The 18,339-nt window shown below is 34.3% G+C and overlaps 1 protein-coding gene across 1 annotated transcript in view; it reads right to left on the bottom strand.

Moving 5' to 3' along the window:
• Positions 1-8,793, bottom strand: part of LOC139093497 (cyclic nucleotide-gated channel alpha-3-like) — a 93,360-nt gene extending 84,567 nt beyond the window's left edge. Inside the window, exon 1 of the mRNA XM_070644235.1 lies at positions 8,583-8,793. Coding sequence (XP_070500336.1) covers positions 8,583-8,793 — 211 coding nt within the window. The remainder of the gene's footprint in view (positions 1-8,582) is intronic.
• Between the last annotated feature and the right edge of the window lie 9,546 nt (positions 8,794-18,339).

The raw sequence follows: 18,339 nt of genomic DNA, 5'->3' as shown, positions 1-18,339 counted from the left end.
GGCACTAAGCTTGCCCGCTAATGTGCCGAAGCACCAAGGTTGCCCACTGTTGTGCCGCAGCACCGAGGTTGCTCACCACTGTTCAAAATGTATAAACATCATGTATTCAAGTCTTTTTTTATAAGAAAGTCAAGTAAGTAAGTGAAATTATGTTTTTGATAGAAATGTAAAAAAAAAAAGGAAGTGAAATAAATAACTAAAAGAAAAGCAGCAACAACAAAGTATTTTTGCGATGAGAAAGTTCATAAGTTGAATGTATGGAGATTAAATATGTAAAGAAGAATATTTATCTCCTTCACTTCATTCAGTCTTTCATGATGTTAAGCTCTTATTTTGTGTTTCACACGCCTTCTGATGCTTAAAACAGATTTTTTTTTACTTCTTTGCTTGCTGTTGACTTCCGCGTACTCCTTATTCTTGTTAGTTTTTGATTGTTGAAATATTAAGTTGATGAATAATTTATTTAATGAGGGTTGTGAATGATGTGTCTTAGTTGTGTATGGTATTTTTAGAATATTTATTTGGTTGTAAGCAAAAGGAAGCATCATCATGGTATAGATTAGTATGGATTATCGCTGTTTTAGTTCAAAATTTTCAAAATTACTTCGAAATTAAATTCGAATTTTTTGCAAATATGAAAAATTACAATAGAATGACAATAAATCTAGGTACTCAAGTTGCACAATGCGGCAAACTCAATGTTTTTGCCGAAAACATGGGTCGGACTCAGTCGTCATGGTGTTAATAGGACAGCATCCCAGTTTATCCTTAATAGGGCGGAGCAGTTCAATCGATTAGGTGCCTTAACGAATACGTTGTTCTGTTCGAGGTAATTTTTGAACGCAAAATCCGAGTAGTATTGGTAGAAGAAAAATAACTAGTCTTACACCCATAGACATGGAGGCAGAACAAAAACACAAGGAACTAGCAGAATAAGCCGTTCTGGACATGATCAGAAACCTGTTCAAACGCTTTATTAAAGTTTTACGATTCACAGTGGATCAATAGGAACTAATCATCATAATTATGAGTGTAATTCCGTACTCTTTATTTGGTAACTCCGCTCCTTCTCCAAACTGACACAATGTTACAGTAGATTGTATCGACAGTCTATACATTAGAACCTACAGAATGTCACACATATTCAGGAAGTGTGGGTTAGGGTCAAATAACTTCCTCCCCTCACATTTGGAAAAAGCTTCTAATTGTATATGACTTTGCTTCGGCTTTGCATTTTCCTGGTGCTTCATTTTTTCTTTTTGCGCTTTTCGAGTTCTTTTCAGGCAAACCCCCTCTTTTGTACAATTTTGATCAATGACAAGTAATAGTAAATTTTTCTAGAAGTAATATTAATAGCACCTAATTCAATCAGCTACAAAATCACCAAACAAAATTCATCAAAAATTCCTCAAATCATCAAAATCTCCTTTCAACCACATCAAATCAACAGAATATTCCCATAAATTTCCATCATAAAGTTTCCATGTCACTCCAAATATCACCAAAAAAGACAAATGAAGAAAAATGCCTAAAAAAATAAGAAAAAAATCCCAAAAAAAACTTTCCCTTCAATCTCATAACCATTAGTTTGTCACAATCCTTAGTCTTACTTCATTCATGAATAGCAGTAACGACTATCAATTTATCATTTATATCAAGCATGGAAGTTTAAACCTTCACACATACCCAAATACAAAAATCTTTATTAACTCGAAAAAAAGGCAACGTTTCACTGCGTATCATGGTGAGTGATGATGAAAAATGGTTGAAAGGGACCATAAGACTCAAAAGAAGAATCTTCGCTGCCTTAACCTTCCCAAAAAAATCGTATTTTACAACAACAAAGTAATAAAAAGTGTTAATAGATAGCAAATAAAATTTTCACATTTTATCCAATTTCTTCGACGTGTTTCCTTGATACGGAATTGCTTAAAAATTTATTTAGACATAGATAAGGAGAAAAGAAAGGCACAAGAAGCTTTATGAACCGAATAAAAAAAAGTCCAAAAAAGAAGATCTTGAAAAAGTTTATAAATTTAATTTATGATTCTGTTCTTTTTTTTGGTGAGAATAAAAGTTTATCTATGGGATATAAAGGATGAATGTGCTGCCATAAATTAATAGTTTTGCTTTTGAGATCTTTTGTTAGTTTTATTATCGAAGTATTAAAGATTGTGAGGAGATAAGTAAACAGTCTGCATAAGTTAAGCAAATATAGAATCATCAGATTATGGAGTGGATGTTTTATGGGGAATAACTGGGACAATGTATGCAGTTAGGGATGAGGGATTATTGGATTTAAGGAGTGGAAGTTATGAAAATATTCTGAAAGGCACATGACGTGAAAAAGTCTTAAAATAGTGGCCTCAGGTTGACATGACTCAAGTTTGAAGTCGGATTTGGCAAAATCCTACTAAAAGCTGCTCAAAGCCAGAGTCATCCCTACCTGAGGGTACAATATCCCGAATTTTTCACACCATATGCCTTTCGGGTATCTGAAATGACCGAGGATATTTTGAAAAATTGGAATATCTCGTGTGGAGTTGAGATATGTGATGCAATTATTACTATAATTTAGGTCATTTGTCCTTCTGTCTGTCATTCCACTATAAGCTCCGCTCTCTTCACATAAACTTCAAATTTCCTTGCAAAACTTTAATTTACCAAAATTTGGGAAACTTTGTGCGATTTGTTTGTGATTATATAAATCTCAATAAAAGCCCGACTAATGGTTAAATTAAAATTTTCATACTTTGCTTGGTGGGGGATCATTCTAGTTAAGGATAAAATGGAATATTTGATGATGATAATATGCTCATTTAGAGGCGTATCAAAGAGTTTTGAGGGTCAAAACTCGATTTTTTTGGACAAAATTCTTTAACTTACTTCGAAAATGACTAAACATCCCGTCACATGTTAACTTGGGTCTGGCCCTCTGGATTTCATCGAATCTGGCTTGGAGACAGAGTATAACTAACTGGAGACATGATTTTCGGTCATTGATACGCCATGTGCTTTCCTTGTATCAGCTACAACAGTGTATTCAAGAAAGAGGAGCAGGAGTTGATTCTGGATCAAATTTCGCTTGCCTACATCCTACAAGGTTCAATATTCTAGGATTTTCGTGAATAATATCCCAAAACTCTCTTAAATTTTTGCAATCCATACAAAAAATTATCTGACTATACCCCGCTCCCCTTAGTTCCAATTATTATAATTGTCTGGTCAAATTTCAAATTTATCAAAAAAATAATTAATATTATATCCATAATACATTGTCATAATTTCAGTTATTAATTAATCGAAAACTTTTTCATAAATAATTATTTTTTTTATCATCCTCAATTCAATTAATTATCCATAAATCCAGAACGTCCGCAATTGGACATGAAAAAAGGACTTGTAAATTGAATATTCAACATTCGATTAATAAAATTATGGAATTAAATATAAGCGTATGATAATAATAATGATGAGCTTAATAGAATATAATGTCAATGTATAGCATTTAATTCGATGAAAAAAAAAACAACAATCCTGATTGTCATAAAGTTAAGGTATTTTATGGAAGGATTTTAAAAAATTTAATAAATAATATTGGGAATTTTTAGTGAAATTGTGAGAATTTCTTAATAGACAAGGAGCAAACCCTGGAATATGCTCTCAAAATTGAGCATCCTCTTATATATTTACTGAGGGTACTCAACAGCATACTCATTTAGATGAGTATGTTTAATGTCTATTAGGATATTTTTGAATATACATATGACGTTATTTATGAACGACTAAGATGTATGATTCGTCCAAAATTGCAATGTTACGTGCAAAAATGCAGGTTTGCAGTCTTGGACGAACTATAATGTACAGTCAAATACTAGAGACCTGTGTATCTAAAACGCAGGAAATGCATGCCTGCGGTTCTTGGCCAAACCCTACTAAAATGATCAAACCCGATAAAACAAACAGGAGTGGATTTATGTACCTGTAGTCGTGCATAAGACCGAGAATGTCCTAGATTGGTTGTGTGGATAAGGACGCTAGAGTTCTCAATATCCCTAATTGGCAGAAGTTATCGAAAGATAGAGCTGTCTACAGACGTTCTTTAAACGCGGCAATGGGCCCCCGTGCGCCCCAGCCAAGGAAGTAAGTAAGTAAGTATTCGTGCATCATTGATTCAGGATAGTAATAATGGGACGATGGGACAGTATTGAGAGACAATTGGTACCTATATCGTCCCGTACCATACCACAATTGAAGGAATCAACTCCAGACCAGAGTTGGCAGGACTCCAAAGTGCAGTCGACTCAATTAAAGTCCAGATTCCCAAAAAACAGTGGGGTTGGACTCCATAAAGTCCAAACTTTTTGGAATTTTGGAGTTTTGTCTCTCAAAGTCCTGCCAACTCTGCTCCTAACTATAAAAATTCCAAAAATAAGCACAACTTTACATAATTTAACTACGACTACTCCACATTATTTCCCTTCTTTATATCCATTAAAAAGCATAAAATATCAAGTCATCAATTAAATAAAATTAAATTAAAATAATCAATCATTTCCTCAAGTAAATTTACAATTTCTTTGTAGTTAATCTTCATCGTATTTAAAAATAGATTTTACTTTTTATGCTGCCACAAAGTCTTAGATGTCTCATAAACTGTGCTGTATAGCACGTAGTATTATCGGAAATCACATACACGTGGCAATTTGTATATGAAATGGCAAAAAATTGGGTCTGTAATAACATGGCATAATGGAAGTAATGAAGAATTTTATTTGTCAACTCTGTTGTGAATTATTGCTGGAATTTGTCTTAAAAATTGGATTTAGATGATTAAGAATGTTGGAATTTTGTAACGGAAATTTGAAATTTGAATTTTGTATGGAGGTTTTTTCAATGTACATTACAATTAGGAAGGCACATGGTGTATAAATGGTCAAAAATTGAATCCCAGTCTAGAATGACTCTTGCTTAATGCCAGATTTGATGAAACCCGACCTCAAGCTAGTGTCAAGTCTGCCTGGATTCAAATTTCCAGCCATTTCCACACCACGTGCTTTCCTGCCAAGTTCTTGCATACAATCTAATTTTAATTCACTTTTAATTAAGCATAGTAGGTGCAAATACAGTACAAAACATAGAAGAACTGCAAACACAAACTTCACAATGTTGAAGTTCATCACTTGTATCAACATTTAAAGATTGAGTATGATTCAACATCCCCAAAAACTTTTTACCCAAAAACGAACAATTCAGCATAATAATCTGATTTAAGTCATTTTATTTCCATTTCTATTCAAATTTATACTAATATGTATAGAGGGATATTTAGTATCATCAATCTATAGAAGGGTTGGGATGCAGGTGGGAATAATCAGTAAAAGGACGAGGAATCATAGGTTCTGCGCAAACCCTTTACACAGATTGCCATCTTCTGCCAATGACCCCTTTGTAGGTTGCAATATTCCTTCGATAGTAGATACCTTACTTACTTCACTGCAACCATGGTCATATGTGGAGCTTAGGTAACAACATCAGGCTTTTCATCAGACTGACTGACAGAGCCAGTCACTTAGCTTGTACAAATTTAATGGTATCTACTGCAGATTGTCACCATCCACCGATGATTTCTTCCGTAAATTGTTACCTCCCACCAATGGCACATTCCGCAGGTTGTCACCTTTCACCAATGATTCCATCCACAGTTTGCTACTTTCCTTCGATGGTTTCTTCCCCAGGTTGCTACCTTCTTTCCCCAGTTGGCCCCTTCCGCAGATTTTCACTTTCCATGGATGGGACTTAAAGAAAGTTGTTCCTTCCGCCGATGATCCCTTCTGCCACGTGGTTTTCACTTTCCATCGATTGCCCTTAAGGAGGATTGCCCTGCGAGAATTGTCTCTTCAGCCGATGGCCCCTAACGAAGGTTGTCTCTTCCGATGACACCTTCAGCAGTTTTTCACAATCCGCTGTTGGTTCCTTTTGTCGATTTCTTCCTTTCTTCGATGGTCCCTTCCGCAGGTTGTGATTTTTCATCTATGGCCTATTCCGCAGGTTGTGAACTTCCACTGATAACCCTTCAATCGATGATCCATTCCGAAGGTTTCCACTTTCGATCGAAGGGACCTAATGAAGACTGTCCCGTCCGTCAATGACCCATTCTGAATGACCCACCCCATTTCACAGGTTAAAGAAAAAGTCATCAACGAAAGCTCTGTAAGGTTACTTGAGGAAGACATCCACTTGTAGAAGGCATCCACTTGTGGAACATGAACTGACAAGCGACAATACCCGACCCTTTCCCAACTCTGATCCACAAAATAACAAAGTTTTATTTTCCCAATTCAAAACTTTATTCTGAAGCTTTAACCTCTTTCATTCTGTTTTTTTTTCTTTCTGTTCAAGTCTGCAACTTTTTCCAACTTTTTTTGCTTCGAACAAAAAGAACATTTAAGATAAATTGAGTGCCCTAATTAATCTCAATCCACAAATAGAAATAACAGAAACTGAATGAAAAATTCAGTGTCGAAAAAGCTGCAAACTTTTCTTCAATAAATTTTCTTTCTTCAACTTCCGTCATGGAATGAAAAGACAGAACAAAGAAACTGTATAAGAAAAATGATGATTTTTTTTTTTGGCAAATTGAAGGGCAATGGGGATATACATCCATTCAATTTTTCTCACTTAGTAAATGACATCAAAAAACTATTTGTCACATAGATAAACTTTTGGTTCCATTCAACGCAACTTCACACCTTTTCCATATATCATCATCTTAGTTTAGTCTATCATTTTGGGTGATTTTAGAGATAAAGTGAGTATTTGTTTTTTATGGGGCGGAACTGATTGGATTTGATGATGGAAGAGATGAAAAAGTTTTTTTGTTGGAGGGGAGACTTGAAAGAATGATTGACAAGATTAATTCATGAATTGTGGATGATATAGACTAACTAACCAGAGTAGATTCTGAGTTATTTAGTTATTTGTAGAGGAATTTACAGTGCAGAGGTGGGATTTATTTCTCGCGGATTAAGTTGATGATGAAACCGCACATGATATATGATTCATGACATTAGCATGACATTAGGGTTTTACATGGTACACCAATGTATCGTGACACATGGCTTGTCTGCCACTAATGTATAGTTTATGCTAATGCGTATTCAGGACGACAAAGATAACGAAATCCACCTCCACCCCTGAGTATAAGTGACCGAATGCAATGGTTAAAACCTTTGCCTTAACGGCATACGTTTGATTCCTATTATGTGCCTAGGACTACAACTATTAGCAACTAATCCACCGAAACTTGGAAAATCACATGACAAGTTTTTGACTCTATAAACCTTGACAAATTGAAGAATACCAGAAGACACACGGTTTAGAAATGGCCGCAATTTCGACCCCAGGCCAGCATGACACTGCTGCAGGCCTTATTCGATATAATTTACCCTCAGGCTAGAGTCAAGTCGGCCTAGTGTCAGTTTTGGACAATTTCTACTCAGTGTGTATTCCAGGAATTTCAATCAAAAAGAGAGCAAAGGAAGGCTTGACTATAATTTCATTCAAGCTTCTTTTCTTCTAGATATGCCACTTTAAAATGTCTATATAGTAAATTTTAATCAACACAGCATATTTGAATTGAAGAGTTCCAACCAGAAAGAATGGGGGATGGCAACATAAGCAACATGGCTGAAGGAATGTCAGTTAGATGTCAAAACTGAGAATTTGTACAATTAATTGGAGGACCAACCTATGCTCCAAGTTGGTGCATGGCAAGTTAGAAAGTAAGTAACCAGAAAGTGTCAGAGACAGACTTCCTCATGTCTCTGTAAAGTATCTTTGTGGTAAATATCCATGAACACAACATTTGAATTTGAGATCGGCCTGACCCTATCCTCCCTTATAAAGGGACTCTCCCTTACCTTAGGGTATTCCTTGTAAAGGAAGGGTGTATCCCGAATAGACCCCTGAACACTGTCTCATGATTCAAAATTCATCAAACCATGTAAAATTCTCCATCAACACAACATAAAAGCACACCAAGGCCAAAGCCTCCACTTAACAGATGACAAGTAGATCTATCTACAGAATCACCCTCAATCTAGTCTAGGTAAGTATATATGGCAAGAAAGAGATAAAAACCAAATAAAACAAAATGTAAAGTAGAAGAAAAATCGTAAGTAGAGTTGATACAATGGCAGCAAGGAAGAAGGGATCAAAAAAAAAGAGAAGATAAATGTGAATAAAATGAAACAAAACAGCAATCATATTTAATGGTTTCCATCATCCTCATCATTCACAAGACTGTACATGAGAGAGAATTGTTCGGTTGTATCAGGAAGAGATTCATACACACGCAGACATGATAAAAGCAAGTAAAATTACATCGAAATAGAACATAGGGAGGAATGATTCATTACAATGAACACGAAAATCATTGCAACAATGATGATATATACACTTAAGCCTAGAGATGTAGGAACGAGTGAGTTCCTTATAAGATAATTTACAGATAAATCATTTGCCACAATAATGCTTAGCATTTTCTTATTTTTGAGGATTTGTTGATTGTCTGCACTTACCAGGTATATAGCGAGGACCATTCAACGATAGACTTCCATATGATACACGACCACACGCTTCTGTGCCACTATTTGATACAACTGCAATCTCATCTAATTCATGTCCTGGTGAAAGACTATTGCCTACAAGACGTGTTGATGATGCGCCTGTTGCTTGATTTGAATCTTTACGACCAGCTAATGATAACACCAGCCTTTTGGCTGTTGACATAATGGCGCTAACTGCAAAATATAAAGCATAATTGAATTAATCAACAAGAAACTTTATTTTATTATTCAAATACAGGCACCGCAGTGATGCTCAATATTTATTTACGCGGATTGTTGATTCATCTCAATTTTTTTTTTTTTTGATCCTATAAACCTCATCTCGTGTTGTTGTTGCTGCTGTGGATTGCTGTTTTTTTTGTTCATTTTGAAGCACATTTCAATTATTGTTTTACAGACAATTAACTTGTATGAATGCTTATATGCATGAAATTTATGGTCCGTGGAATTTTAATCTACTACTGTAATCATTTAATACTCGGAACAATAGAGGAAATTGAAGTACATTCACAGAAGGATGCACAGTAAAATTTTTTGAAAACTGTTGAATATTTTTGGACGAGTTGTTTGACTTTGATTACTATGATTGCTATGATGTGGGATAGGTTGAAACATTTGGCTTACTGGGATTGAAAGGGATTTGAAATTTTGAGGATATTAAAGTCACGGTTTCGAAAAATTTTTAGAGATTGAGAATCAGGATCGTAGCTAGAATTTTGAGAATTTTAGGACCGGGTATTGAATTTTGTGTATGCATCGCAATCATTTAGGAAGAAAATTAGATTTTATCACAAAAAAAATTAACAAATTGAAGAGTTTCTTCCAAATATGAGTGGATTTTTACAATAAATTCCCTTCCCGCACTTCGTCTATAACAAATCCGAAACCGAAAAGTCTAGGTCTCGGTATTGAGAACCTTTATTTGAAAGGAGAACAGAAATACGTTAGAACTAAACAATAAATTGCTATCAACAAGTTACACCAGTGTTGTCCAAACTGTGTGCTGCAGAAATTTTCTGGAAATATCATGAATTTTATACCGTGTACTTGTTCAAATCATGGCTTACCACCAAGGTGTGTCATGACACAACTATGTAAGTTTAGACAACACTGAGTTACACTGTAATTTTCCAAGCGACACATCATGACTATTACAATCATATTACGTTATTGTGTGTCAGTATATCTACATACGGCAGTTTTAAATCGTATTTGCTGAACAAGTGAGTCCAAAAATATGAATTGTTAAGGAATATTCTTTGTGGATGGTCTTATAAGTCACGATAGCTCGGAATTGCAATGTTTCGAACCCAAATTCCATTGGAACTGTGCAAGGGACCTTAGAGTGCTTGTTACGCTTGCCTTAGAAGGTGGAGGGCATTTAAAATTTTGTTATCCTTCAATGCAATGATTTTTTCCCTTTAGAGATCAAGGAAGTGTCAAAAAGTCAAAAACTTTTGAGCTACTTAACAACTGAACTTCCCCCAAAAATTTCTTAAAATTTAATAAAAATCTATCCAAAATAATCCTTTAAAAGCTTTTCCCATCTTCCCAGAAAACAGCTTTTAAAAAATGCATAAGTTCCATTAGCACAAACGAAGACAATGAGTAAGCATTTATATCCCTTAACCTAGATACTATTTAGAGTAGAATATATTTCATATCATTAAACTAATTTGGAATGTCTGAAGATTTTTGTCTACAATCCACAATATTATTAATACTAATGATGCTCATAGGGTCATAAGCTATAGTGGAACTAAAACTTAGACAAATTATGATACATTTTGGCTCCAAAAATGAATGTCATAACATTAAATATTCCCAAATGGGATCAATTAGGTCAGCAACTCTCGGTAAATAAGCAGCACACAAAAAAAAGGAAATGAAAACTTTTTTTTTATGTGTATGTCTATTTATATGCACGACATAACATCCTCATACTCAACATACACGATTCTGTTAATTCTATTGAATACTATATCCATTCACAAAAATGGAATCAATCAACGCTGATACGAAATGTTCTCAATTTATTGAACAATAGATTATCAGATCATTCGATACATGCCAACTTCAACAATAACCAACTGTGACATTAACAACAAGCACAAACACAACAAGATGAACTTATGTATAAATATGCTCTTTTATAGAGCGATAGCTTTAAGCGATATTGCAACAGAGTGATGCAAAAGAATGTTTGTATTTTTTTTGTGGATGCGACTGAAGGGAATTGGAAATGAATTGACTGAGAAAAAGGAAAGGAACTGCCAAGAACAGAATGTTTATTTTAGAAGTTGTTGAAAATTCCATTCTGTGAATTTGAATAAATTTAGATGCAGTTTCGATTGACCCATATTGAAATGTTGCAACTATGGTGATGAAGCGACAGTCTCTTTAGAATTTAGTGACTGCAAAGTGGCAAATTTAGCTGTTTGTGCCTTGTGACTTAAACTTGATTCTAAGTATACTGCCAACTCGACATCTTTTTTGGCAAAATTTAAATTTGTGCTGATTGTGGACCGGTTTCTTAACTTACCCGGGATCCTCTACTCTATCTTATCTGAAAAGGCAGTGGTGGCAGTGGATACTCCACCTACTCTAGATGCCCTAAATTACTCTACTCAACTCTATCTTAGGAACTCTAAGCACGGAGCAATTTTAGGAAAGGTTGAGTATTCTAGGAAGCATAGACAAGTATTCTAGATAAGTATCCTAGAATTGTCTAGACAGGTATTCAATATGAGGCCTTTCAGATAGAAATGCGAAAACCACAAATTTCAGAAATTGAACGATATTTCTAAAACTAGTAAATAAAAGTATGACATATTATATATTTTTGGAAAGGTCTTTCTTTTGGGTATCCAAAAAAATTAGTTATAGTTTATGAAATTGTCCAGGGTTGGAACACAAGAGCTTTGAATCATGACAAAACCATACTTTTTAATCACTCTAGTTCGGCATGTTCCAATAACTCAAAAATTTTGCTGTTATACTTTTATAATAGAACATCCAGCATACTAAATTGCAGTGAAGAGATATTTTGAATACAACTCTGTTCAACTGAAATATCAATATTTCAACTCTGCCTATTTTTACATGAAATTTTCACAAAAATCAGCATAATTAACCACAGGAAGCGACTTTTTTAATGATCTAAACGGATTCAGGTAAACAATTTTAAGTATAATTTTATGAGCATAAAAGTTTTTTGATTACATAAATTTTGAAATTATAAAATACGTTAAACGCAATTTCAATGCATTTTTCCATTTTTACCAAATTTTTACCCAACTATTATCGTAATTTAGATTTAGTTGAAATTCTTATCTAATTCATAAAAATTAAGATCATAGTAATAAAATAAACATTTTAAATATGCTTTGATCAATAAATAATAATAAAAAGTGAAACATAAATGAAAACTTAAAATTGCTTGAAAAATTGCGTTTAACGTATTTTATAAATTCAAAATTTATGTAATCAAAAAACTTTTATGCTCATAAAATTAAACTTTAAATTGTCTACCAGAATCCGTTTAGATCATTAAAAATGTCGCTTCCTGTGATTAATAATGCTGATTTTTGTGAAAATTTCATGTAAAAATAGGCAGAGTTGAAATATTGATATTTCAGTTGAACAGAGTTGTATTCAAAATATCTCTTCACTGCAATTTAGTATGGTAGATGTTCTATTATAAACGTATAACAGCAAAATTTTTGAGTTATTGGAACATGCCGAACTAGAGTGATTAAAAAGTATGGTTTTGTCATGATTCAAAGCTCTTGTGTTCCAACCCTGGACAATTTCATAAACTATAACTTATTTTTTTGGATACCCAAAAGAAAGACCTTTCCAAAAATATATAATATGTCATACTTTTAATTACTAGTTTTAGAAATATCGTTCAATTTCTGAAATTTGTGGTTTTCGCATTTCTATCTGAAAGGCCTCATATGGGTGTCCTATGATAGCCTGGGAATGGACTCAGATGGGTATCCTAGAATAGCCTAGATAGATATTCTATGTTGATATCCTAGAAAAGTCAAAGTAGGTGTTCAGGTGGACATCCTAGGATAGCTTAGGTAGGTATTTTATGTGGGTGCCTTAGGATATCCCTAGCAGTGTATCCCGAATAAATTAAGAATCCAACCTCGAGAGTAGGTTTTGACTCTCATAGTACTTCGATACCAAACCTTGACTGAAGAATCTTTTATGTAAGCGAGTCTGATTTGGCGAGGTGGAGATCGGCGAGGTGGATCAGGAGATTATTATAAGAATAATGTCTAGCTAGACACTGATTTTATCTATGCATGTCTTGTCTGAAAACTCTAGTTTCAGGTGTAATGTAAGTATGGTCATTTATTACGTTTGGTCTTAACTTACATCTGGTCTTAAGCAGAATCTTAACTCTTAAGCTCTTAAGCTAGTCAGCGAAATAAAAACAATTGAAGTTTCATAACTTTTAAACTGTTTTTCACCAATCCAGATAATCAACCTAATTAAACACCATCCTACCCTGCCTTCAAAGTGATTCAAACTATCTCCAAATAAAAACAACAAATTCAATTAATTCTCCAAAAAAAAAAATTCCTCCCTTAAAAACAGAAAGCATTACAAAAAACATCCAAAAAACAAAAGCAGTAATTGAATAAAATACAAAATAAATAAATGTAGATAGTAAGTACATAAAACGGAAATGGTAATGGAGAGACAATACTGTACACAAAGAGCCATGGAATGAGAATGAGCAGTTGCAGAACTTTTGGCAGTCGAATAAACAGCCAGACAAGCTGTGATAAAAAAAAATCCAACAACAACAAAAATTGAAATGGCGAAAATGCAATGACGTCATTGGCAGTGGAACAAGTGACCTAGTTTGTAGAGTTTATTTTGGGGAGTGAGGATGGATGAGCAGGAGGTGTGAAGGCGTTGATTTGTTCAATTATCATGAATTGAGTAGGAATTTATTTGGTATTTGGATCGAAAATATTTAAAGTTTTGGGATTGTTGTGGATGTACTTTAGTGGATGTACTTTACATTTTTCTAGTCATTTTCATGCTGCTTGAACCCAAAAAGTGAGGTTATGTCCCAAAAAAAAAGCTAAAAGTTCACGTAAAATATTCATGAATTTGCATATGGATTGTCATGTGCACCGTGCCTGCACAACAGATATGAATATAAACTTTTCATCCTCTTCTTTGTAAATTTATAATAATGTAAAAATGTCATGATGCCTTCATAAGCTTGGCATGGCAATCCAGCTAAATGAGAAGGGGACACGAAAAAAAATAATATTTTAAAATTTTTTTATTTATGTGAAATGAATTTTTTATTTTTTTTTATATCCTTCACGGTACTAAATGTGTCGCATTAAAATGTGTACTTTATGGGATGATATTAACGTAGGTGTGTAGTCTGGGAAGGGGCTGTATTCCTGGTGCACAATTACCCTTACACTTATTCATACATCTATGTATACTTGGTGCATTTTCTAAGGTACATTTTAGGATAGGGACAAAAGGGCAAGGGTGATTGCATACCTTGGTTAGAGGTAAGTTTAAGAGTAGGAGTATGCCGAGAAACCGGAGGAACACTAATGGAGCATGATTAGCAAGAATGTTATAATATAGATTTGAATTTTAGTAAAGGTTTGAATGTTTCCCATGCATATAGGGGTGCCATACTCAATTCCTGATATTTATCTCAATTTTTGGGATTTTCTGTTTGATTTTGTATCTTGATTCAATACAACGATAAGTGCAATAAAGTATAGAAAATTAAAATTTAGTTGGACATTGTGCTATGCTCCCATTACAATCCCTAGTAGCTCAGTAGTTAAGACCACTTGACATGTAATTAAGAAAGAGTGGGTTCGAGTCTCACTCAGATTATGTTGTGAGAAAATGTACTCTATTCTGTAGAACTTTAGTCGAAGCAAGGTTCCAAGCTCCTACATTTGAAGCATTCAATTCTTGGATGGCATTTCTGGATCATTCAATTTAGTTCTGGATTAATTGAGGTACACTTCAGAAATTGAGTTTGACACCCAAAAATGCAAATCTTAATCTCAAAAGAGTTGGGACCAATTCCTGGATTAGATCCTTTGGAACATTCGAAAATTACAGCACACTTAGAAAGCTGATTTTCAAGCCTAACTTCAAGCCAGGCGCTTTCAACTGGAAACATGTTAAAAACGTAAGCCCAACACTGCTCTAGAGATTACTCATCTTTAATTCCATCCACAAAAAATAATCCGTCACTGCCTGCCCCCCTGATGCCATTGCTCTTTCATCTCATATCATACCTTCAACTCCATCCACTTTTTCACCTTACAACACATTCATCCTGTTATCCCGCATAATGATATATACAGTCTGTATATTTTGTTCATCCTGCAGATGCCCCCTAACGAACAACATTGCTACACGTGACATATTTTTTTATTAGCATAATGCCTTATGCAGAAGAACCGAGAAAATGTTCTGTTCAGAGTAAAAAAAACAGAAACAAGAAAATGTTCTATTTTTAGGCAAATGAAAAGTGCCTCGAGACAAGCGAAAAAAAAAAGAAGTAAATAGAAAAACTTTTCATTCTCGCTTTGTGTGTGGAAATGAAAGGAAAAAATTGAAAAAAGAAAGTTTCTGTCATTTTCTGCTACAATTCTTCCTTTATACCTAGAATATGTGTACATTGTCATGCAATATACGAAACCTCAAATTTACTTTTAATGGTTACAAGTTCAAAGCTGTTGAAAATTCTTATTTTATTTGCTTCCTTTTTGTTCCGTTACATCATGTGTAGATGAATGGAAGAGGAGCAGCAGCAAAGCTTATGTGAATATATTCGTGACATCATTATGGATGGCTGATGGATCGAAGTATGGATTAATAGTATTTGAAGTGGAAAATTCAAAAATTTACAGCTTAAAAAATATAGCAGGTGGATCAAAGGGTATTGAGCCCGAGCAACACAATGATGTGAGCTCCTGGCAACACAATACAGCGAACTGCATTTTTTACCGTTTAGATTGGTCAAAATCAGCCATTATGATGCCATTAAAATGTGTCTTTCCATTAGAACGCCGACACCCGAGCGACACAAATGAAGAAGGCACCGCCACGGAGCTTTTAAGGCTTATTTTTAACATCCAAATTTACGTTTTTGTTAAACTTCCTTTTAAGGCTTATTTTTGGCAGACATGAGGACTTCCAACGGCTCTGTTATGCCTCGTTTTAAGGCTAATTTTAGGCAGTCATAAGAGCGTCCATTGGTTCCATTAAACTTCCTCTTAAAGCATATTTTAGACAGCCATATGGACGTCCAATGACTCCGTTATGCTTTTTTATGGCAGCCATATGGACATTTAACGGCTCTGTTAATCCGAACGGCTTCGTTTAGCTCAACGGTTCCTTTAAGCCCAATGACAGCCATATGTACGCTTACCGAAGCCGTTGAACTTAACGGAGCTATTAAGCATTCATATGGCTGCCAAAAAATAAGCCTTAGAAGCTCCATTTCAGAGTCTTCTTCATGTATGTCTCTCAGGACATAGCGATTCCCCATTGAACTCCCTATGTTACTCTGAAACATATCTCCAAAAATATTTTCAGGTTTGTATGAATGTCACGAATGTTCAGGAATGTTCTGGATATATAGAATTAAGTGCACTTACTTTTGTTGCTTTACACAGGCATTCAAAAATGTACAAAACATGGAAAGTGTTGAAAAATGTAACAAAAAAAAACTTTTATTTTTATGGTTAAATTATCCAAGTGGATGTACTGTAAAAATTTTAATTTATTGTAGTTTCGGAACATAATTGTTGGCTTTGGAATGTGAAAGTAAATTAATGAAGTTGAGTTGGTGGTGTTGGAGTATATCTGGCACCTTAAAGTTTTAATTTACTTCATATAACACATTATATTGTACTGTTTTTCAGGAGACGGCTCAAAAAAGGGTTTTAAGTATCAAAAAACAGATGTCTTGGAGATTCCATACATGGATTCTGGATGCTGTGACGATGACTTCCAAGTCTTGGAGACTGAGATGTTGACAAATTTCAAGATCGAGACTACGATGAATTTCTTTTGTAGCCAGACTCGGTCTTGGTCTCAATATTGGTCTAGATCTCATTAATTAGTCAAAATTGAGACTTCAGGAAGCACTAGTTCTATTATTCAGATTACTCTGAGTCTGCAACTTTTATTGAATGTTCCCTAATGAAGCCACACCAGTAATGATGACTAAAACACTGTTCAAAGCCGAATAAATCATATAATTGCATTCTGACAAGCTATAAAGTCATTCTGGAAGCTGCAAAAATTACAGGACGTAAAACATTGATGAAACATTGTCAGCTTATTGTTGGAATGGGATTTCTGAAATGAACTGTCAACGGTTTATCAGTATTGATATGGATTGCCATTGACTTTGCAAAGATTTCGCTTTTTTAAAGGCACTTAAAACAATACCGTGTATATCATTGGGAATGCAGAAATAAGTGGGTTATTGAAAATGCATAATTCATACATTGCACTTTGTCATATAGTCGAATTACCCCTGATAGTTCAGTGGTAGAAGCATGTATCCGGAAATACTAGGACAAAGGTTCGAGTCCCATTCGGGTACCGCTATTCAGAATTATAAATTTGATAATGGAACCAGCGATAATTTTAAAAGGAAAGCTTGAGGAAAGCCCTTTGTTGCGATCTAAGTTATACGTGTTGTACCATTAAGTAAGTAAGCAAGCTTCAAAGCAACAAAGCATAACACAGTTGTAAAAGTATGCAACCCACAATAAACCTTCAAAATTTTGAGTTTGATCCACTCCACTCAGCAATAGTCTTCAATATTCTAAATATACAACGTCGTTATATTCTTTAAAAATCAACATTAATCTCCAATTCCATTTTACAAGACTAGAAAGCATAGAATTCATTAAATTATCCCCAAAAATAGTAAATTCAAAACTCATTCAAAAATCCATCACAATCATCCCCCACAAATTTGTTTCACAAAAAATTAATTAACTTCAACAAATGTTTCACAATTTTCATCTAAAAAAGCAAAAACTTCAATGGAAAAACAGCAAACAGCATCAAGGCATCCCATTTGTGGTTATTGCCAAAAGGCAATTAAAATTTTCATTTTCAAAAACTCAATTCCAAATTCTCGGAAGCTGCCTCTTTTTCATATCAATAATAAACATTATGTACAAATGGAATTAAACATCACGCTTTATACAGTCAGTCACACAGAAAATTAAACGCACAGCCAAAAAAACCAAAACTTTGATTAAAAATAAGAATTTTTTAGTCTATAGAAATGAAATATACACAATGGAATATGAAACAATTAATTACTGTCGTAACGAGATAGGGTTCAGTCTCTAATTCACAGCATCAGCCCCTTGTACACATGTATACACAAAAAAAGAGAGGAGATATATTCGTTAAAGCAGAAAAATAGACAATAGAAATGATATAAAATGAATAAAACATTTATTACTCGAATGAGCTTGAGAGTCTGCTGTCTGACGCAAATATTACAGTATTTCGTCATTGTCGTTGCTTTGTGTACAGATGAGCAGAGTTGGCATAATATTCAACATAATGATGAAGTTGATGAAGATGTCAAATAGAGCAGTTTAGAATGTTGCAATCTTCTGGCGACAATTAGGATTGGCAGTAAGAGTTCCCAATG

This window comes from Chironomus tepperi, unplaced genomic scaffold (assembly GCF_022539635.2).
Source record: "Chironomus tepperi strain 1889 unplaced genomic scaffold, CSIRO-AGI_Ctep_v1 contig_19, whole genome shotgun sequence".
Lineage (NCBI taxonomy): Eukaryota > Metazoa > Arthropoda > Insecta > Diptera > Chironomidae > Chironomus > Chironomus tepperi.
Note: the sequence above shows the minus strand (reverse complement) of the source record. Positions and strands in the feature narration are given on the sequence as shown.